This window comes from Natator depressus, chromosome 1, assembly GCF_965152275.1.
Source record: "Natator depressus isolate rNatDep1 chromosome 1, rNatDep2.hap1, whole genome shotgun sequence".
NCBI lineage: Eukaryota > Metazoa > Chordata > Testudines > Cheloniidae > Natator > Natator depressus.
Genome location: NC_134234.1, coordinates 4404520 through 4427890, shown reverse-complemented (window position 1 = coordinate 4427890; position 23371 = coordinate 4404520). Strand labels below are relative to the sequence as shown.

The following is a 23371-nucleotide window of genomic DNA, read 5'->3' as shown; positions in this document are numbered from 1 at the left end:
AAGGTGGTGGGATATAATTGGTTAGCTAATCATGTTACAATATGTTAGGATTGGTTAGTTAAATTTCAGTAGAATGATTGGTTAAGGTATAGCTAAGAATATTACTATATAAATTAGGGGCAAACAGGAAGTAAGTTGGGATTCGAAAATATGGAAAAAGGAACTTGTATTTAAGCTTGCTGGAAGTTCACCCCAATAAACATCGAATTGTTTGCACCTTCGGACTTCGGGTATTGTTGTTCTCTGTTCATGCGAGAAGGACCATGGAAGTGGCAGAGTGAAGGAATAAGCTCTCTAACATATGTTAACTAGTTAAAGCTAATATCTTACAGATAGTGGTCTGTCAGTTTCTTGCATTACTACTGAATCTAATGAAAAACAGAATATAATGCAAAGCAGTGAATATAATAGAGCTGGGCTACAGTAGCAGTGAATATGACAAAGGCAAACTCGCCCAATGGGCTACGGAACTCAGCCAAACTGGGACATAACACCCTTCATTAATGAGGAGATATCCTTTCCCCCTCTTGTCACACAGGTTTAAAGTCAGTCACCCCCACTGATCACCTTCTGCAGGTGTATTTGCCCACTTTGTCATGAAGCTCTTTGGTTTTGATCCCATAAATGATAGGGTTCAGCATGGGAGGGAGGAGCAAATACAGGTTGGCCAAGATGATGTGAACATGGGGAGCGATGCCCTGACCAAACCTGTGAGTCACGCTGGTGAGGAAGCCGGGAGTATACGTCATCAGCATCACACAGATGTGGGCTGTGCAGGTGTTGAGGGCTTTCTGGTGGGCTCTCTTGGAGGAGATTCTGAGGACGGCCCTGATGATCAGACTGTAGGACAGAGCAATGAGTGTCAGGTCGATCCCAATGACCACAAACACTATAACAAAACTATACATCCTGTTCACCATGATGTCCCCACATGATATTTTCACCACAGCCATGTGCTCGCAGTGTGTTTGGAGGATACTGCGGTCGGCACAGAATGGCAACCTGCTCAGGAGCAGGGGCAGAGGCAGCATGCAGATAACAGATCTGATCAAAGCCACAAGCCCTAGCTTAGCTATTCGTGCATTGGTGAGGATGGCGGCATATCTCAGAGGGTTACACATGGCAACATAGCGATCGAAGGCCATTATCACAAGAATGGCTGACTGCATAAAAGAAACCGTGTGAAGTAAGAACATCTGAGTGAGGCAGCCACCCACTGTAATGTCTTTCAAATTGAACCAAAATATACACAGTGCCTTTGGCACGACGAAGGTAGATGTGGCGATGTCTGTGAGTGCGAGCAGGCAGATTAGCAGGTACATTGGCTTGTGGAGGGTCTGCTCTTTACTTACAACAAAAAGAAGCATAATATTTCCGAAAAGACTGATAAGGTAGGAAGTAGAGAAAGGGATGGAAATCCAGATGTGTCCAGCTTCCAGACCAGGGATACCCATTAGGATGAATATTGAACGGTCAGATGTGGTGAAGTTGAAAGTTGCCATGAAATCATCAATGTGTCGATCAACCTCAGAAATACTCAAGGTGCCTGTGAAGGGAGAGAAGCACAGTGAGGGGGGTTACACACTTTATACAACAGTTGGTATGGTAAATGTTTTATAGTTATTAACAATCTAGAAAGGGGATGAGCAGTGAGGTGGCAACATTTGCAGATGGCACCAGATTATGTAGGTCATAGTCAAATCCAGAGAAGTCCCCAGAAGGAGCTAACCAAGCCAGGTGAATAGGCAGCAGGATAGCAGATGAATTTTAATGTCAATAACTTCAGAGTGTATGCCCATTCACGGGAAAAGTTGAACTCTTCAAACACTTCACAAGGTTCTAATTTTACTGTGTGAATCCAGGACAGGGACCTGGGCTTCATGGTACACAGCTCTGTGAAACCATTCTCAAAATGCAAACATGGACAGAAACTAAGCAGAAACATTGAATTCCAAGAGGATTGGGATGGAGAATCATACAGAAAATACAATGCCATGAGATCAGTCAGTCAGTGCTTCACTCTCCCCTAGACTCCTCTGTGCAGTATAGGAGATCCTTTTCACACAGGATATTGCAGAAATGGAGGGGTTCCGGCATGTGCAACAAGAATGACCAAGAGCCTGGGGAAACTCTTGTATGGAGAGAGATTGAGAGACTGGGATTGTTACTTTACAAAGGATATGAATAAAAAGGGACATGAGAAAAGTCTATAAAATATTGATTGGGGTCTCATAACACAAGATCTAGAAGACATTGGGAATGTACGGACCTCTCCCCAGGAGTCAGCTGGAGACATTTTGCCTGCAAGCTCGTGCCTGAGCGTGCAGAAAGCATTTTTACTATTCATGACCCTGTTGAACTTATTGTAAGGGGAGAAATTCTCATGTGACCATGGTGCCTTGAAAATGTTACACTAGGTGTGCGTTTCAGGAGCCTGAGGGATCCCATGGCGTACTGCATGGATGAACGTTTTTGGGGAGAAAAATAATGATTTGACCAAATTAAATCTCTGCACAGTGGAATGTATGTACAACTCTCACCATGAATGACTGGCTAGCAAATGGTCACAGAACATCCTGGGTTTAACGTGTGTGTTCCAGCGGCCCACTGTCTCTGAGTGCTGCCAATGGCTCCTGCACGTGGCACCTGTATTTATCTAGGCCCTCCTTTGTCCCAGAGATTCTCACTCTCATTATATAGTGTGCATAATTCTCAGCTTGTGATTTGTTCCTGTTCTGCACCTAGATCAGTAGCTCAGGTGTGCTGGTATTTGCCACTCTGTGAGGTTTCTCACCGGAGAGACACAGTCATTGATTACCCCACAGCCAGTGGAGAAGGTGTGACTGGCGACACCTCACCCCCTGTAAAGGAGGAGCTGTGGGGAGCATGGGGTGGCTTGGAGGTTGTGGGAGCCAGGGATGACTGGGGAACATGGAGAAGACACTGGCGACCAGCGTGCTTTTGGAATTGGGGCACCCTGGGATGGGGAAGGAGAGTACGGACAGGGGGTCAGAGTATGATGGGAGATAGAAGCAGCAACCCCCAGCACAGCCCGCTTCTCTGTGTACAGCCTGTTCCCTGCCCCCGTAATGCTCATTACCGCCTGCCTGCCCAGGTACATCTCACTCCCTGCCCCAGAATCTCCATGATGGCCACTTGTTCATGTATGTTTCCCACCCCCACAACTTCCCACCATGCCACAGATTGGTACTCGTCACACAGGATCAAAACCAGGTGCCAGACCCCATAGCGACAGCTCACAGAAATATCTCCTCAGACGAGGTTAAACTCAGTGTCTGCCTGCACCCGGGAAGAAGGGGAGATCAGCCTGAACTGCCTTTCTGGGGGTGAAGGGAACCCCAGCAGCAGCTCAGCCTGTGCAGGGAAGGAGAGAGGGACAGACCCAGCGGGAGGGAGAGACGACGTGGAGACTAAAATGAGCCAGCATGAGTAACTCTGCCTCAAAATGACACAAACTTTACCATATTGCAGCCTGTTAGAAACCCAGACATACCTTCCTGAGGCTGCTTTTCCATGTTGGCAATTGCTGATGTTTCCACAAGGCTGTAGCTGCGTTGCCCAGGTGAGGAAGGATGGTCTGGATGGGGGACGGTGTCAGAGACAGTCTGCTATGGTGTGGTCCACGTTCCGTTACAGTCTGAGACACCCCCCACCCCAGGAGGCCTCGTTATGCCTTTTTGGTCTGTGCATTAGGCAGGGTGTGCATTCTCTATTTCACCCAATTTTAGGACCCTGTGACACTGTGATCTGGGTACTGCACATTCCACCACTTCCCCAACCCACATACATACACAGCACTGTGCGTTTCTGGACCTCTCCTAGTGAGATTTCCAATGCTGCCTGGTTTCCTCTATGCCAGAAAAATGTTTTTATTTGTACTGCCTTTTGGAGCTTCTTGTCCTCTCCAGACCCAGAGATGCAGGGCTAAAGAGAGAGAAGACCCCTCTCCTCCTTGAAAAAATGGTTATTCTGATTGCTTTGAACCTTTTTCCATTGATTTCAATGGGACCAGATTCACTCTTGGTGTTAAACGTTTGGCTCCGAGCTATGAAAATCATGGCTTCGGATCCTGCTATTCTGTTAGGGTGGTGAAAGTGTCTGAAGGAAACTCCCAGTTTACTTGGCATTCCGAGACCAGGCATGAAAGATGGAGATTGTGAAACACATGGGCCCTGATATTTCTCTCAGAGAGGCCAGTGTCAATCTGCAATGACCCTGTGCAGGTAGAATGTCAGAGAAGAAACTTGCCAGTGTGTGGCCCATTCTTGTTGTGATCCCTCTGGTAACACAGATACCCACTGCAAAGGCTTTGGCTGTACTACCTAATGGCTCAGCCCCCCATCCTCATACACACACACACAAAAGAAGCTATTGAGACAGATAGAAGGACACCGGAGGCGACAAGGAACTGATCTTAAAATCAAATATTTGTCTAAACTATTTCCAATATTTTTGAAATTCCAATTTTACCAGATAAAACTCTTGGTGTTTTTGACGATACTAAATAGTTCAAGTCACTGTGCTAGTGAATTTCTGCCCAGATGGTTCTTGACTTGAACCTGTGAGCCCTAAGCACTAACTTTAATGTAGAAACAGACAACTTACCGCAGTCCCACTCCTCAGAGAGAGGAAATCACCTTCTGGCAACAGAAAAGCAGAGTCTCACGTCTGATACTCACCTTACTGGACAGCCACCTTTATGATTTCCCTGTACAGTCCCTGGGGACTCTCAGGTTGACAGGACTCACAGGCAATTCCCTTGGCTCCGAGAGCAGTGGCTTGAGAAGAAATTAGACCCTGGAGAACATCAGCCTGAGAGCCTCCCCTGGGAGTGAATAAATAATTTGCCAAAAACAAGGGCTCAGATTGTCAGGGCAAACTGAGTCTTGCAAACTGTTGAGCCAAGCAATTGACAATGGCTTTCTTTTCTGTATTTAATGTACTTCCATCTGCACTATGCTTGGGAATGCTGCCACAAGATATGGGCAAAAAAGGAACATATTCAATTGATTGTAGCAACATCCCACTCCAACCGCCCATGCAGTTGTAATGTACATTGCATTAGCCTCTGAAAAGTCACTGCCACCATGTGGAGGAAAAATGATGTGATCCTGAATTGATGCAAGTTGAAGGGTATGGAAAAAAAATTCTCTCTGAATTCTTGCATCAAAGATATTTGCGAGTATCCCTTTGTGAACTCTGAAGTGGATATATATCTCGCTGCTCAAACTCTTCCAATAGTTCATCCACTCTCCGCAACAGGTAGCATGAAATTTCAATACTGTGTTGATCTTTCTGAAATTGATTCAGAAACGGCTTGTGTTATCCTTTGTGAAAACTCATACTATGGGACTTCTCTACTCATTGTGTGATTCCTTGACCACTCCCATGGGCAAAATGACCTGGAGTATCCCACATTTTATGAGGGAACAAGCATGGAGTTTCCCTGATCAGTTGTCCTGGGGTCATTTCAGTATGGTGTTATTTTAAGTAGATGTGCCTTGCTGGGGTGAGAACACAGTGGTAAAGGAATCAAACAACTGCAATATCTGGATCTTTTCTTTGAGCTACAGTCGCCCCCACATGCTTGCCTCATAGGTGCCTGGGGCCCTAATTTGAGCACCAGGAGGTATGAATGTGATGGGTACTCATCCCCGGGAGGCAGTCTGGGAGCTGTGGGAACTGCTGCACCCCGTTAACCACTCAGCTTGGATGGCCCTTTTTCACTCGGCTAATTCAGCCTTTCCAGGCCCTGTAACACCTAACCAGAGCTATCCGAGGGCTTACATATGCAACCAAAGTACAAACATCAGATAGCCAATTTCCCACCTCCCCAGGCTCACACCCTCCACTGAGTATAAACCCAAAATTATACTGTCTTGCACTGCATAGGAATCTGTACATAGAGTTTGCCCACCCCTTGATATGGGAAGGATTTGCCACTAGCCTGTGTTAATGAAGCTGAGATGTTCACCCAAAGGCACACTGATTTTGAAAAAGTAAAAAATAAGTTTAACTAAAAATGATAGGAAACAAATCAATGCCGATAACCTAGCAAGTAACAAAACTGGAAACTGAGCCTAATATAGAAGATACAAGATTACGCAAGTGGGTATTATAGTTGTAAGAATGCATGATAGAGATCTTGTAGGTGTTTGTCTCTGTCTGAGGGGCTGGAGCAAATGCTACAATTATAATGTAGTTGTAATTAGCAAATGCGAATTACAACTACAATACCCACCTGCGGAACTGAAGAAACAGATTGATAGAGCCAGAAGAGTTCCCAGAAGTCACCTACTACAGGACAGGCCTAACAAAGAAAATAACAGAACGCCACTAGCCATCACCTTCAGCCCCCAACTTAAACCCCTCCAACACATTATTAAGGATCTACAACCTATCCTGAAGGATGACCCAACACTCTCACAAATCTTGGGAGACAGGCCAGTCCTTGCCTACAGACAGCCCCCCAACCTGAAGCAAATACTCACCAGCAACCACATACCACACAACAGAACCACTAACCCAGGAACCTATCCTTGCAACAAAGCCCGTTGCCAACTGTGCCCACATATCTATTCAGGGGACACCATCACAGGGCCTAATAACATCAGCCACACTATCAGAGGCTCATTCACCTGCACATCCACCAATGTGATATATGCCATCATGTGCCAACAATTCCCCTCTGCCATGTACATTGGTCAAACTGGACAGTCTCTATGTAAAAGAATAGATGGACACAAATCAGATGTCAAGAATTATAACATTCATAAACCAATCGGAGAACACTTCAATCTCTCTGGTCACGCGATTACAGACATGAAAGTTGCCATATTACAACAAAAAAACTTCAAAACCAGACTCCAGCGAGAGACTGTTGAATTGGAATTCATTTGCAAATTTGATACAATTAACTTAGGTTTGAATAGAGACTGGGAGTGGCTAAGTCATTATGCAAGCTAACCTATCTCCCCTTGTTTTTTCCTACCCCCCCCCAGACGTTCTTGTTAAACCCTGGATTTGTGCTGGAAATGGCCCACCTTGATTATCATACACCTTGTAAGGAGAGTGATCACTTTAGATAAGCTATTACCAACAGGAGAGTGGGGTGGGGGGAGGTATTTTTTCATGCTTTGTGTGTATAAAAAGATCTTCTACACTTTCCACAGTATGCATCCAATGAAGCTCACGAAAGCTTATGCTCAAATAAATTGGTTAGTCTCTAAGGTGCCACAAGTACTCCTTTTCTTTTTGTGAAAGTGAAGACATTAGATGATGCCACACCCTGTCATAAATATAAAGGGAAGGGTAACCACCTTTCTGTATACAGTGCGATAAAATCCCTCCTGGCCAGAGGCAAAACCCTTTCACCTGTAAAGGGTTAAGAAGCTAAGCTAACCTAGCTGGCACCTGATCCAAAATGGCCAATGAGGGGACAAAATACTTTTAAATCTGGAGGGGGGTAACAAAGGGTTTGTCCGGCTGTGTGATGCTTTTGTCAGGAAGAGATCAGGAATTCAGCCTGACAACTCCTAATAAGTAAGTAAGTAATCTAGCTAGAAATGCGTTAGATTTCCTTTTGTTTAATGGCTGGTAAAATAAGCTGTGCTGGATGGGATGTATATTCCTGTTTTTATGTCTTTTTGTAACTTAAGGGATTCTCTAGTGTGACAGGGTAGGGCCAGATGGCTATAGGAGAGTAAAAAAAGGCAGATATATTAGCCCCAGGCTAAGCAGGTCCCTTTTCCCTGAGTAAGGTAACAGGGAAGGTTTTTTTTTTTTTTTTTTTTTTTTTTTTTTATTGAAACAGAAAAAAAATTTTATTGTGACAATTACAAGAATTATCAAGAACCAAATCAAAGTATGCAACAAAACAACGCAAACAGAAGGTATCACACAGCAGCTTTCAGGAGGGAGAACTGTTCAGGCTAGCCTGGGCCCAGAGCGGGGGGCTTGGTCTTCCACCCTCCTGAGTTACCTGGTGGCCTAGAGCGGGGGGGCTTCCTCGACACTCGTGGTCTTCCACCCCCTCGAGTTACCTAGGGCCACGCCCAGTGTCACCAATTATCCCCCCCCGAGAGTGCCCGGCAAGATGGGCACGGCTGCGGGGTGGGCAGTTTGGGGGTGGGGGGTTGACACCCACGTATTATAGGGCCCTCCTAGCAAAGGGTTAGACGGAGGGAACCGGATGGGGTCACCGAGCAAAGAACCCCGGACAGCGCCCACCGCTCTTCAAAGGTGTCAAGGGAGTCGGTGGTCGCCGCCCAAAGAAACTCCGCCCGGATACGTGAATGTACTGAGGATAGGAAAAAGGCCCTACAATCGCAGGACGTTTCATGGGCCAACCTCCTCTCTCTGGTTTTATAAATGGCTGTTTTTGCCAAAGCTAGGAGGAGGTTAACCAGGAGATCCCTCGACTTTGTGGGGCCGTGAATGGGGAGTGTATAGATAAAGAGGTGGGGAGAAAAATGAAGCCAAAAGCGCAACAAAATATTTGTGAGGAGCCGAAAAAGGGGCTGCAATCTGGTACACTCTAAATAGACGTGTGCCAGGGTTTCCCTCACATTACAAAAAGGGCAAGTGTCCGGAATGGAAGTGAACCGTGTCAAAAACACGCCCGTGCTCACAGCTCTGTGAAGGAGCCGCCAACTGATGTCTCCGACGGGCCTCGGGACCAAGGTGGAATACAAGCTGGCCCATCGAGGTTGCTCACCCTCCAAAGGTGGCAGGAGGTCCCGCCACTTTGTGTCGGGGCGGGACACCAGGGTGTGGGCGTGAAGGGTGTGAAGCATGAGTGTATACAAATATTTCCGTGATGCAAGTTGAAAACTGACCGGTTGCAGTTCATGCAGCCGGCTCGCAGTGAAAGGGTGAGGGGTTTGTCGGGATCGGCAGGGTAGGGGCCCAATGGAAAGGTCCGGCGGGCTCGGGGTAGAGGATGGGCGTGGTGCGCCCTCGCGCAAAGCTCGGTTGACATAATCCCGAGCTGCAGGGGTCAAGGCGGCCTTCACCTCCTGAAGTACGCGCCGGGGAGTACGGGGGCTGGAGAGCCCCATGCGCCGAGCGAGCGTCAGGGGATCCAGCCAGTCTCTCCGGTCATAGTCCAGGAGGTCTCCGACCTTCGTGACTTCCGCCAAGACCAACCTCTGGCGCACCGAGCGGGACTCCGCCACCTGCACACGGAGTTGGGGGTTGTGTAGCAGGGGCTCCGTGAGGAGATCTGCTCCCGCGGTGGCCGCCACGGACCTGGTCGTTAGAAACAGTTTCCAGGTCCGGAGGAGGTCCTGGTAGAAGACCGGCAGCCCGGAGAGGTCTCACGGAAAACCTCTCGAACAAAGGTAAAAGAGCTGCCGGTCGTATCGGAACCCCTGGAAGCGGCGCAGGAAGGCGTGCGCCAGTATGCTCCACGTCGAACTACCTGCACTGTATAGGAGCCTCTGCAGGGCCTGGAGGCGGAAAACACGGACCTGAGTGTACAGACACTTCAGGCCCTGTCCTCCTTCCTTCAGGGGTAAATGAAGAACTCCAACAGGAGCCCAGTGCATTCCCGACCAAAAGAACTCTAGAATCAATCTCCGGAGGTGGGTCAGGAAACCCGAGGCTGGGGCCAGGGTGTTGAGCCGGTACCAGAGCGTGGACAGGACTAGTTGGTTAAGCACCAGTGCTCTCCCTCGGAGGGAGAGACATCGGAGTAGCCCTGTCCATTTCCGGATCCGCTCTATCACCCCGCCCTCCACATTTTGCCAGTTCTCCGGCGGGGAAGGGTGCGTGGCGGAAAGGTAAACGCCGAGATAGAGCAGAGGACCCGCGCTCCACCGGATGGTCTGAAGTGCGGGTGGGAGGGAGCTTACCCACCGCCAGTCCCCCACCGCCAAGCCAGAGCTCTTGACCCAGTTGACTCGGGCGGAGGAGGCTGCCGAATAGATGGCTTGGCATGCCTCCACTCGCGCCAGGTCGCCCGGGTCCTGGACCACGAGAAGTACGTCATCGGCGTACGCCGACAGGACCAGCCGCAGCTCCGGCTCCCGCAGCACCAACCCTGTCAACCTCCTGCGGAGGAGACAGAGGAAAGGCTCGATCGCAAGAGCGTACAGCTGGCCCGAGAGGGGGCACCCCTGTCACACTCCTCGCCCGAAGCTGACCGGTTCGGTCAGGGTCCAGTTGAGCCTAACCAAACACTCCGCGGAGGCATACAGCACCCGGAGAAAACTCACAAACTGAGGTCCGAATCCAAACGCCTGCAGAGTGCTCAGGAGGTACCCATGGTCTACTCTGTCGAACGCCTTCTCCTGATCAAGGGACAGGAGGGCGAACGACAGACCATCTCTCCGCCCGAGTTCCAAAAGGTCTCGGACTAGAAATAGGTTGTCAAAAATGCTGCGACCTGGGACAGTATAGGTCTGGTCTGGGTGGATCACATCCGCCATCACGGACCCTAGCCGCAGCGAAATTGCTTTCGCTACGATTTTGTAATCCGTGCTAAGGAGTGAGACGGGACGCCAGTTTCGTAAATCGCGGAGGTCCCCCTTCTTCGGCAGCAAGGCGAGCACCGCTCGCCTGCACGACAGAGGGAGGATCCCGCCCTGCAAGGACTCAGCCCAGACAGTAACTAGGTCTGGGCCGAGGATGTCCCAGAACGCGCGGTAAAACTCCACGGTCAGCCCGTCCATGCCCGGAGATTTATTGGTGGGCATGCGGCGGAGGGCTTCCGAGAACTCGGCCAGGGTGAGAGGCAGCTCTAGCCGCTCTCGGTCGCCCACGCTGACCGTGGGGAGTTCCTCCCAGAGCACCCTGCAGGCGCCAGGATCGGTCGGATCCGGGGAGAAAAGGCTTGTGTAGAAGTCGCGGGCTCTCCCACACATCTCCTCCGGATCCGTGAGGGGGGTGCCGTCTTCTGCTAGAAGGCAGGTGACGTGCTTCTTGGCCCCCCTCGTTTTTTCCAGGGCATAGAAGAAGCGGGAGCCGCAGTCCATCTCCCGAAGGAGGCGGATGCGGGACCGGACGAAGGCACCTCGGGCCCGGTGGTCCTCGAGGGCCCGAAGCTCCTCCCGCTTCTCCCGGCACACTCCGCAGAGGGACGGGTCCTCGGGGTCGGCGGCCAGGCGCCTCTCCAGCTCCAAGACCTCCCGTTCCAACTGCTCTATTGCCGCATTTCTCTGTCGGCTGGTGCCCCGAGTGTAGTCACGGCAAAAGAGCTTGGCGCGGACCTTCCCTAAATCCCACCATCGCCGCACCGAGGGAAAGGCACGCCATTGCTCTCGCCAGGCGAGCCAAAACTCCCGGAAGGACGTCACGAAGCTCTCGTCCTCCAACAGGCTATTATTAAAGTGCCAATAGGCCGGCCCCGGTCTCTCTGCACGGAGGGAGACCATTATAGTAACTAAATGATGGTCGGAAAAAGGGGCCGGCCGAATGGTAGAGGAGTGGGCTTGTGAAAGATGGAAACGGGATAAATAAATACGGTCCAACCGAGAGTGGTGTGACCGATTGGCCTCCACCCGGACAAAAGTGAACGTGGAGGTGTCATCTGGGTGATGGTCACGCCAGACGTCCACTAGGGAGTGATATTCAACTATTCCCCGAAGAATATTCGCGGCAGCCGGGCTCGGCTCGGCGCCTGAGCGGTCCTGTTCCTCGAGGGTGGTGTTGAAGTCTCCTCCCAGGACCAGGCACTCGTGCGAATCTAGGGTGCCGAGAAAGTCGGACACCCGCTGGTAAAATTGTGGCCGCTTTGGGCTCATTTGTGGGGCATAAATATTAACAAGATTTACCACGAGCCCCTCCATACGGACTCGAAGGTGCAGCAGGTGGCCCGGCACGACCTCAGTGACCCCTAGCACCTCGGGCCGTAGGGTGGGGGAGAACAGGGTCGCCACTCCAGCTTGCCAAGTCGTGAAGTGGCTAAAGTTGACCCCGTCCCCCCACTCCAGCCGCCACCTGTCCTCAAAGGTCGGGTCCGTATGGGTCTCCTGCAGGAAAACTACAGAGTACCCTCCTTCCCGAAGGTAAGAGAGCACCTGGGACCTGCGGAGAGCCATCCTACAGCCCCTGGTATTCAAGGTTGCAATAAGAGTAGGCATCATGCGGAGGGCTGGTGGGGTGGAGGTTTCTCGGTGGCGGGGGTGTTTCTGGCCCCCGGCGGGTTGCGCACCAACCCGTGATCCATCTCATAGATGAGTAGATCGTTTTGGAAGTTGCGGGCCTGCTCGTAGGCCGCAGCACCGCGCCTGCCTTGCCCTTTGCCCTCCTTTATAAGGGCCCTTGTGGTCCGAAAAAGTTGCTCAAAGTCCCCCCAGAGCTGAAGAGCTAGTTGTACCTTATTGCGGGCACCACGGGTGTGTTCTAAGAACTTCCGTAGTGCATGCCGCAGCTCATGGGGGGATGGGGTTACGGTTCCCGGGGTATTCCCCGGTGGGACTCTTAATACAGCCTCGAGGTCCGCTAAGGCGGGTAGGCAGGGTGCGGACCACCGACGGGGGGTCTGACAGGCTGGGGTTATGAAATCCATTTCATGCCTTGAGGTGGAAGGGAATGGCGGGGAAAAAATTGCAACTCCTAATGGGTCGCGACTAGAAAATGCAAAAACTGCTCCTTGGGGGGAATCTGCAGAAGGCGGAAAGGAAACAACCCCAGGGGCAGCAGGAGCATTGCAGGAGGGGATAAACTGGGTCGGGCTAGGGAGGGGACAGAGGCAAAGGTAAGGCTCTGAGATTCAGGAGGCAAGCAACTGAAAAAAGGTGCCTCCTGAGCAGAGTCGAGGGTTAAGGGGTAAGGGAGGGGGCTCCCAGTAATGCTAGGCGCTGGCCCCGCGTTGGTCTTGGCGGCCGTGGCATCTGGTGGTGGACCACCTTCTGCAGGGTGCTCGCCCGGGAAGGCAATCAGGGGGAGGGAGTATGGGGAAAAAGGGGCTGGGGTGAGGTTGCCCAGTCTGAGGCCAGCCGGGAGTAGATCATCCTCTCCCTGGGTGACCGGGGTCAAATCTAGGGCCTCAATCTCCGCGTACACGGAGGAGAGGCCAGCGCCTGCTACCCCGGGGGCCTCTCCTCTAGGGCCCGCCTCAGCGGTTGCCTCGGGGTTCGCGGGGGGTTCGGATGGTATCCGAGCAGAAAGGGCGTCCTCAGGGGTCTTGGAGGGGAGGGTCTCCCGTGGAGGGGGAGTTCTGCCCTCCAAAGCCAGTCTGTCTTCTCCTCCCGACACCAGCGGAGGGACCTCACTCGTGGTCGTAGCGGAGGGCTCGATGTCAGTGCGTCCCTTCCTGGTCTTCCGGGGGGCTTCCGCGTCGGATGGATGCAGCGGAGCTCGAGCCTTCCGCTTGCTCTGTTTCCCCTGGACTAAGTTCCAGTCTTCCATAGCGTCGTCCGGGGGCTGCTTAGCAGGGGTCGTATCAGGGGGCGGAGGTAATGGTTCAGGGGTTCGGGGGGGCAGCGGTAAGGCAGCATGAGGAGGGGGGGTTCTCCTTGGGGTGGGCCCTCTCCTATGCCCGATAATATCTTTGTCGCGCCCTCCTCCATAGGCTCTACTGAGGTGGTAGTAGCAAGGGTGGGACTCCCTTGCTCGCCCGGGCGTAGTAGGGAAGGAGTCTCCTGGGCCCGGGCGGGAGCAGCAGTGGATTGAGTAGGAGGAGGGTTGGTTTCAGGTGCTGGGCAGCCAGGGGCGTCGGCAACAACGGGGCCGATATCCTGCCGGGTCTCGGGGGTCTCAGGTGCCCCTCCCCTCCGGGCCAAAGGGCAGTCTCTGCGGACATGCCTGGCCGAGTGGCAGAGGTAGCACCGGGCCTCTCCGGTGGCGTAGAAGACCCGATAGCGGGCTCCCTGGTAGGGGACTAAGAAGGACCCCTCGAGCGCCTCCCCGTCACGCACCCCCGCCGGCGGTAAAAGCTGCACTTGCCGGCGGAAAGAAAGGACGTGACGGAGGGTGGGGTCCCTGCAGCCCAACGGGAGAGGGCTGATGACAGAGGTAAGCTTCCCCAGGGCGGAGAGAGCGGGTAACAGGGCAGCATTGGGAAAAAGGGGGGAACGGAGGTAAGGACAAGGCGAACACCCAGGTCTTCTAGCGGCTCTAGGGGGACAAACAACCCCCCTACCACCAGGCCCCTCTCCACCGCCTCTTGGGCGGCAGCCTCCGTAGCTAAGAAAAAAACGACCTTCCCATACATCTTGGAGGCCGCCACAATAGCCGTGGGTCCTACCACCTTCGCCAACGCCTGCACGTATGTCTCCACGTGGGGCGAGGTGGGCACCAGGAGGCAACGGACACCGTGCTTCCTGGTCAGGGCGGAAAAAGGGCCCCGACTGCTGGTGATTGTAGCGGAGGCAGTGGGTGGGCGAGATGACGAGGCGGCAGGCAGGGGGGAGCCTGCCACCGCCCGGGCATACGTCCTGGGGGCCGGGGGGGGACATATGTAGCGCTGGTGGAGGGAATTGCAGGGAGGGGCGCCGCAGTCGATGACGAGGCCACGGCTGTGGGGGCCGCCCCTGCCATGGAGGGCCCAGATGTTTTGGCGGGGCCCTTTCCTTTCTGCCCGTCCTGGCTTTTGCGGCCAGCTGGCAGAGAGTTCCTAGAACCTGAGGTGGAAGGGGGCATAGCAGCAGCAGTAATCGCTCCGGTGCCTCCTGCTGCCGGTGCCCCAGCAGGGGCGGTGGCAGGTTTTTTGGCAATCGTGATGGGGGGGGGCAAGATTGGGGGTTGGGCAGGGGGGGGTGGGGGAAAAACAACTAAATTTTTTAAAGGGGCCTCGCCTTCCTCATTCCCCGCCATTGTAAGCAGGGAGGGACGGAGAGACACCGGAAGGAAAAAGGGGGAGGAGGGAAACAAAATAACCACTCCTCCCTACTAAGCTACAGGAGGGGAGAGGAATACCAAATGGGGTGATCAAGGGGGGGAGGGAAAATCCAATAATAGGGGCAAGCTATAAGCTAAGCAATCCGGGGGGGGGGGGTGTAAACCCACGCACATTTGTCCAAAGAGTCTCGTTTGGTCAGCTGTTATGTCCGGTCCGAAAGGCAAAGTTCAAAGCAAACAGCTGGATCCGAAGGCGGATGGCAAATTGCCAGCAGGGACGAAGCGGCGGGGGGGTCGTGACAGTTGTAGTAATGGTGGGGGGGGTGGAGCGGGCACCGATGGATCAGGGGGGCAGCTTATTGCCACACCCCCTGTGCCGCCACAAATGCAATTAAAACACAGTCAAACTCCCCCCCACGAGAGTAGAATTCGAGAAAAAAAACCCTCAGTCTTACGACCCCTTCACGATGATTCGTAGCTGTTTAAATTATGTCTCCTGTCTTCTGAAATCCTTCTTCTCCGGCCGTGTTGGCTATGTTCCAAGGCTTCTGGCATGCTAAGAATGTTGTAAAGATAGTCCGAGCCGCCAGCAAAGCGGCTGGGTCTGGGGGCTTTCACTCCCCCTCCAAACAGCAAAATCGGCAATCTTCCCCCCCCTCCTCCGGGGGTTCAGCTGAGACAAATAGCTGCGCCCGAAAGCAGGCGAGGGGGGGTAGTATTGACTGCAAGATGGCGACTTGTCAGCAATCCAAGGAAAAAGCAAGAAAGCGGCGGAGAATCAAACTAAATCAGCAAAGCGTCCAGCCCGGTCCGGGGGGGGGACTAAGGCAGGGTCCAAAAGTAAGAAAAATCCGGGCCAGGGGGCTTTAGGAAAGAACAGAAAGCAGATAGCTCAGGAGCGAGCGAAGAAACGATTCCGTCTCCTAACAGGGAAGGTTGCAGAACAATCAGGAACCTTCTGGAGACAATTAAGGGAGGCTGGTTAGAACACCTGCAGCCAATCAAGAAGCTGCTAGAATCAATTAAGGCAGGCTAATCAGGGCACCTGGGTTTTTATAAAGGAGCTCACTTCAGTCTGTGGTGTGTGTGTGAGGAGCTGGGAGCAAGAGGCACTAGGAACTGAGAGTGAGAACACGGACTGTTGGAGGACTGAGGAGTACAAGCATTATCAGACACCAGGAGGAAGGTCCTATGGTGAGGATAAAGAAGGTGTTGGGAGGAGGCCATGGGTAAGTAGCCCAGGGAGTTGTATCTGTCACACAGCTGTTCCAGGAGGCACTCTAGACAGCTGCATTCCACAGGGCCCTGGGCTGGAACCCAGAGTAGAGGGCAGGCCTGGGTTCCCCCCAAATCCTCCCAACTCCTGGTCAGACACAGGAGGAGTAGACCTGCACTGTGGGTTCAGAAAAACGGCCAAGCTGAGGGCTGCAGTGAAGCTCCAAGGTGAGCAAATCCGCCAGTAAGTCCAAGACCTACCAAGGTAGAGCAGGAACTTTGTCACACTATGTTTTGAATCTGATTACCCTGTAAGGTATTTACCATCCTGATTTTACAGAGGTGATTCTTTTACCTTTTATTTAATTAAAATTCTTCTTTTAAGAACCTGATTGATTTTTCATTGTCCTTAAGATCCCAGGGTTTGGGTCTGTGATCACCTGTACAAATTGGTGAAGATTCTTATCAAGCCTTCCCCAGGAAAGGGGGTGTAGGGCTTGGGGGGATGTTTTGGGGGAAGGTGTCTCCATGTGGGCTCTTTCCCTACCTTTACTGGATCATCTGGCAATACGGCACATTCAGATGCAGAAGCTCTTGCAAATGGTCTTTTCAAGTTCAAATTTGTGACTTCACTCATTTGGTGGTATAATGTCCTTTTCAAGATTAACCTCAATAGTAAGCAGCTTCAGAAAAAGAAGTTGAACATACATTCTGCTATTCAAAAACTGCAGCAAACTAAAAATATTCTGGAGGAATTCAGAAGTGATGACGGGTTCAAAAGAACACTGGCAGATTCTCTCGAGCTTGCTGAAGAAACAGACTTTCCAACAGAATTTGAACCAGAGCCAATTTGCATTCGGCAAAAGAAACAGCAGTTTTGATATGAAAGATGAGACACACCCATTCAGAACCCAAAACAAAGATTCAAAGTGAATTTCTACTTCGCAGTCCTTGATACTGCTATTCACTCAGTTGATGAAAGATTTCAACAGATGCAGCAGCTAGAGTCAATATTTGGCTTTCTACATGATACCCACAGCTTGCAAAAGAAAACAGCAAAACAGATAAGAGAATTTTGTATAAAACTGGTGTCTGCATTGACTCAGGAAAATTCAAAAGACATTGATGCTACATATTTGTGCAGTGAGCTTCAGGCTTTTTCAAGATGATGTAAGAAACATTCCACTCCTGAAGAAGTACTGAATTTGTTTGTGAAAATAAACTCACAGACAGCTTTCCAAACATGTTTACAGCTCTATGCATTCTCTTGATTTTGCCAGTTTCCATAGCTAGTGGGGAACGTAGCTTCTCAAAGTTAAAATTGAGAAAAACATCTCTGCGTTCAACAATGGTGCAAGAGAGACTTGTTGGACTTGCACAATGCCAATAGAGCATGAAATAGCTGGAAAACTGGATCTAAAAGAACTAGTGACTGAATTTTCAAAACTTAAAGCAAGAAAAGTCATGTTTTAAGAGCACAGAGTGTTTTTTATTCAGAGTGTTTTGTAAATATTTTCTTATTTCTTTCTATATTGGATGTGGTGGTAATGGCAGTTAAAGCGGGATAGCGTAATGGATATTCTGGGTCCTTTTCCGAAAAAGACACCCAGAGGAAAGCAGTACATCCTGACTTTCATGGATTTTGCCACCCGATGGCCAGAAGCAGTAGCTCTAAGCAATACTAGGGCTAAAGGTGTCTGCCAGGCACTAACAGACATTTTTGCCAGGGTAGGTTGGCCCTCCAACATCCTTATAGATCCAGGAACTAATTTCCTGGCAGAAACCATGGAAAGCCTTTGGGAAGCTCATGCGGTGAATCACTTGGTTGCCACCCCTTGCCATCATCAAACAAATGGCCTGGTGGAGAAGTTTAATGGAACTTTGGGGCCATGATACTTAAATTCGTAAATGAACACTCCAGTGATTGGGACCTAGTGTTGAAGCAGATGCTCTTTGCCTACAGAGCTGTACCGCATCCCAGTTTAGGGTTTTCACCATTTGAACTTCTATATGGCCACGAGGTTAAGGGGCCATTACAGTTGGTGAAGCAGCAATGGGAGGGGTTTACACCTTCTCCAGGTACTAACATTCTGGACTTTGTAACCAACCTACAAAACACCCTCCGAACCTCTTTAGCCCTTGCTAAAGAAAACCTACAGGATGCTCAAAAAGAGCAAAAAGCCTGGTATGATAAACATGCCAGAGAGTGGTCCTTCAAAGTAGGGGACCAGGTCGTGGTCTCAAAGGTGCTCCAGGCCCATAAAATGGAAGCATCGTGGGAAGGGCCATTCACAGTCCAAGATTGCCTGGGAGCTGTTAATTATCTCATAGCATTCCCCACCTCCAACCGAAAGCCTAAGGTGTAGCATATTAATTCTCTAAAGCCCCTTTATTCCAGAGAATTAAAGGTTTGTCAGTTTACAGCCCAGGGAGGAGATGACGCTGAGTGCCCAGAAGGTATCTACTGCGAAGGGGAAAGTGATGGTGGCGTGGAAGAGGTGAACCTCTCCATGACCCTTAGGCGTATGCAGCAACAGCAGATCCAGGAGCTGTGCACTAGCTACGCGCCAACGTTCTCAGCCACCCCAGGACTGACTGAACGGGCATACCATTCCATTGACACAGGTAATGCTCACCCAATTAAAGTCCAACCTTACCGGGTGTCTCCTCAAGCTAAAACTGCTATAGAACGGGAGATCCAGAATATGCTACAGATGGGTGTAATCCACCCCTCTGGCAGTGCATGGACATCTCCAGTGGTTCTAGTTCCCAAACCGGATGAGGAGATACATTTTTGCATGAACTATCATAAGCTAAATGCTGTAACTCACCCAGACAACTATCCAATGCCACACACAGATGAACTCTTGGAGAAACTGGGACAGGCCCAGTTTATCTCTACCTTGGACTTAACCAAGGGGTACTGGCAGGTACCGCTAGATGAATCTGCCAAGGAAAGGGGAGCCTTCGTCACACATGTTGGGCTGTATGAATTTAATGTGCTCCCTTTCGGGCTGCGGAATGCACCTGCCACCTTCCAAAAACTTGTAGATGGTCTCCTAGAGGGATTGGGAGAATATGCAGTTGCCTACCTTTACAATTTGGCCATATTTTCGGATTTCTGGGCAGAACACCTGGAATATCTACAAAAAGTCTTTGAGCGCATAAGGCAGGCAGGACTAACTGTTAAGGCTAAGAAGTGTCAAATAGCCTAAATAGAGTGACTTACGTTGGACACCAGGTGGATCAAGGAACTATCAACTCTCTATAGGCCAAAATGGATGCTATCCAAAAGTGGCCTGTCCCAAAGTCAAAGAAACAGGTCCAATCCTTCTTAGGTTTGGCCGGATATTACAGGAGATTTGTACCGCAATACAGCCAAATCACCACCCCACTGGCAGACCTAACCAAAAAGAAACAGCCAAATGCAGTTTTGTGGACTGAAGAGTGTCAGAAGGCCTTTAACCAGCTTAAAGCGACACTCATGTCTGACCCTGTGCTAAGGGATCCAGACTTTGAGAAACCGTTCCTAGCAACCACAAATGTGTCCTAGCGTGGTGTGGGAGCAGTCTTAATGCAGGAAGGACCGAATCAAGAGTTCCATCCTGTAGTGTTTCTCATCAAGAAGCTATCTGAGAAGGAAAGCCACTGGTCAATCAGTGAAAAGGAATGTTGCACCATTGTCTATGCTCTGGAAACCTACGCTCATACATTTGGGGACGGCGTTTCCACTGAGGCAAAACCTTAAGTTAGAAAAAAGACACAAAAACAGGAATATACATTCTCTCCAGCACAGCTTATTTTACAATCCATTAAACAAAAGAAAATCTAACACATTTCTAGGTAGATTACTTACTAACTTTACAGGAGTTCTAAGGCTGAATTCCTGATCTGTTCTCGGCAAAGGCATCACACAGCCAGACAAAGCCTTTGTTCCCCACCTCCAGATTTGAAAGTATCTTGTCCCCTCATTGTCCATTTTGGGTCAGGTGCCAGTGAGGTTACCTTAGCTTCTTAACCCTTTACAGGTGAAAGGGTTTTGCCTCTGACCAGGAGGGATTTTATCGCACTGTATACAGAAAGGTGGTTATCATTCCTTTTATATTTATGACATTGCAAAACCCCCTGGTGTTGAGCAGAGGGGGGAAATATGTGACAGGGCCAGGCCAGATGGCTACAGGAGAGTGCTCGAAGGTAAGTACCTTAGCCCCAAATTAAGCAGGCCCCTTTTCCCTGAGTAAGATTACGGGGGCTGTTCCAGAACAATCAGGAGCTTGCTGGAACCAATTAAGGCAGGCAGGCTAACTAGGACACCTGGAGCATTTAAGAAGCTACTAGAATCAATTAAGATGGGGAGGTTAATCAGGGCACCTGGTTTTAAAAGGACATCACTTCACTTGCTGAGGGGGCATGTAAGGAGCTGCGAGTGAGAGGATGTGCTGCTAGAGGACTGAGGAGTACAAGCTTTATCAAGGAAGAAAATCCTGCACTGAGGATAAAGAAGGTGCTGGGAGGAGGTCATAAGGAAGTGGCCCAGGGAGTTGTAGCTGTCACACAGCTGTTCAAGGAGACACTATAGACAGCTGCAATCCATAGGGCCCTGGGCTGGAACCTGGAGTAGAGGAGCGGCCTGGGTTCCCTGCATCATAGAATCATAGAATATCAGGGTTGGAAGGGACCTCAGGAGGTCATCTAGTCCAACCCCCTGCTCAGAGCAGGACCAATCCCCAACTAAATCATCCCAGCCAGGGCTTTGTCAAGCCTGACCTTAAAAATATCTAAGGAAGGAGATTCCACCACCTCCCTAGATAACACATTCCAGTGTTTCACCACCCACCTAGTGAAAAAGTTTTTCCTAATATCCAACCTAAACCTCCCCCACTGCAACTTGAGACCATTACTTCTTGTTCTGTCATCATCTACCACTGAGAATAGTCTAGATCCATCCTCTTTGGAACCCCCTTTCAGGTAGTTGAAAGCAGCTATCCAATCCCACCCCCCATTCTTCTCTTCCACAGACTAAACAATCCCAGTTCCTTCAGCCTCTCCTCATACATCATGTGTTCCAGTCCCCTAATCATTTTTGTTGCCCTCCACTGGACGTTTTCCAATTTTTCCACATCCTTCTTGTAGTGTGCGGCCCAAAACGCTCATAAATTCAGGTATAAAACTGATGCATGGATACAAATAGGATGAATATATTCAGTAGATCATAACCTTGCAAAGATATGTTACATGGCATATCTGGAATAAAACATATTCCAATTATGTCATATTTACACTCATAAGCATATTTCTATGAAGCATTATGGGGTTCAACATCACAGCCCCATCCGCCTAATTATTTCCATTGCCCTCTGCTGGGCTCTCTCCAATTTGTCCACATCCCTTCTGCAGTGGGGGGCCAAGTACTCCAGATGTGGCCTCACCAGTGCCAAATAGAGGGGCACAGTCCCTTCATCTGCTGGCAATGGTCCTACTAATGTAGCCCAATATGTCCTTAGCCGTCTTGGCAACAAGGGCACACTGCTGACTCATATCCAGCTTCTCATCCACTGTAATCCCCAGATATTTTTCTGCAGAACTGCTGCTTAGCCAGTCTGTCCTCAGCCTATAGCAGTGCATGGGATTCTTCCATCCTAAGTGCAGGATTCTGCACTTATCCTTGTTGAACTTTATCAGCTTTCTTTTGGTCCAATCCTCCAACTTTTCTAGGTCACTCTGGACCCTATCCCTACCCTCCAGTGAATCTACCTCTCTCCTCAGCTTAGTGACATCTGCGAACTTGCTGAGGGCAAAATCCATCCCATCATCTAGGCATTAAGGCATTGATCACCACCCATTGAGCCTGATGATCTAGACAGTTTTCTGTCCATCTTATGTCCATTCATCTAATCCATACTTTTTAAACTAGCTGGCAAGGATACTGTGGGAGACCATCTCAAAAGCTTTGCTAAAGTCAAGATATATCACGTTCACTGCTTTCCCCATATCCACAGAGCCAGTTATCTCCTCATAGAAGGCAATCAGGTTGGTCAGACATGACTTGCCCTAGGTGAATCCATGTTGACTGTCCCTGATCACCTTCCTCTCCTCCAACTGCTTCAAAATGGATTCCTTGAGGACCTGCTCCATGATTTTTCCAATGACTGAGGTGGGGCTGACAGATTTGTAGATCCCCCAATTCTCCTTCTTCCCTTTTTAAAAGATGAGCACTATATTTGCCTTTTTCCAATCATCCGGGACCTCAGCCAATTGCCACGAATATTCAAAGATAATGGCTCTGCAATTACATCAGCCAACTTCCTCAGCACCCTCGGATGCTTTAGATGTGGACCGATGGACTTGTGCATGTCCAGCTTTTCTAAATCGTCCTCCCCATACTGTGTTGCCTAGGGCAACAGTCTGGGAGTTGATCTTGTCTGTGATGACCGAGGAAACAAACATTGATTAATATCATCTGTCACAAGGTTGCCTCCCCCATTCGATAAGAGTCCCACACTTTCCCTGACCTTCTTCTTGATGCTAACAGAACTTTTCTGCTTCCTTCCAGATTTCAATGAGTGCTGGTTTGAATACTCTCTAATGCTGTGACAGTTCCCTGCTGTACACTGCAGTCCTGAGACAGTGTCGAGTCTCGTGTCTGCAGAGGTTTGTGTGTTATGTGAATCATACTAAAAACATAGTAAAAACCCATGAAGCATGCAGCCAAATCTATTTTCTGCCCATTCTTTAACAAACCAAATGCTTCGATAAAGGGACGCTCTTACAGTACCAACAAACGGCTGAGAAGTGCTCTCATGGAGTTTTTTTTACAGCAGATGCATTGTTCCATCTGCATGCCCATCTTCTGTCACTTAAACTAGACAATTCCAGTTTCACTCCAAGCATCTTCTGGCCCTCTAAGTAAGCATGGTGTGCGCCAGGCTGTGCAAAGACGGTAAACAAGCCCTCTAGTGTGTAAAAGAGCCTTTTGCTGTCCAGTTTACTTTGCAGGCCTCAACTAATTTAATTTATGAGCTGCACAGTGTGTGTATATATGTATATACACATACACACACATATGTGGCAGTGGGGTGACCTTGCAGCATTTTTTGCTGTACTCCACTTACAGGACCGGCCACAACAGCGGCCCCATCATACCACTGTGCTACTACCAGCAAGTTTGCAGTCCCAGATTCTTGTGAGAACTGCTTAATATTACGATAGATGTCACCGGCATCCCCTCATTCAGAACAATCAAGAAATCCTAGGAATTGTTCCTTTCTTTCCAGAGTTTCTGAGTCTCTGAAGAGAGACTGTCATTTCTTCAACTCTAAAATTGCATTCTTCTTCTTCAAAAAGAAAACTA

General features: G+C 50.0%; 1 protein-coding gene across 1 annotated transcript; it reads right to left on the bottom strand.

Annotated features, from left to right (window-relative positions):
• Positions 1 to 563: 563 nt before the first annotated feature.
• On the bottom strand, positions 564 to 1502 carry LOC141975630 (olfactory receptor 52P1-like). The gene has a single exon (XM_074936203.1). It carries the CDS (start codon positions 1500 to 1502, stop codon positions 564 to 566), a length of 939 nt encoding a protein of 312 aa, XP_074792304.1.
• Between the last annotated feature and the right edge of the window lie 21869 nt (positions 1503 to 23371).

Excerpts from the sequence above, each read along its gene's own strand:
- LOC141975630 (XM_074936203.1), bottom strand. The coding sequence starts at position 1,502 with ATGGCAACTTTCAACTTCACCACATCTGACCGTTCAATATTCATCCTA.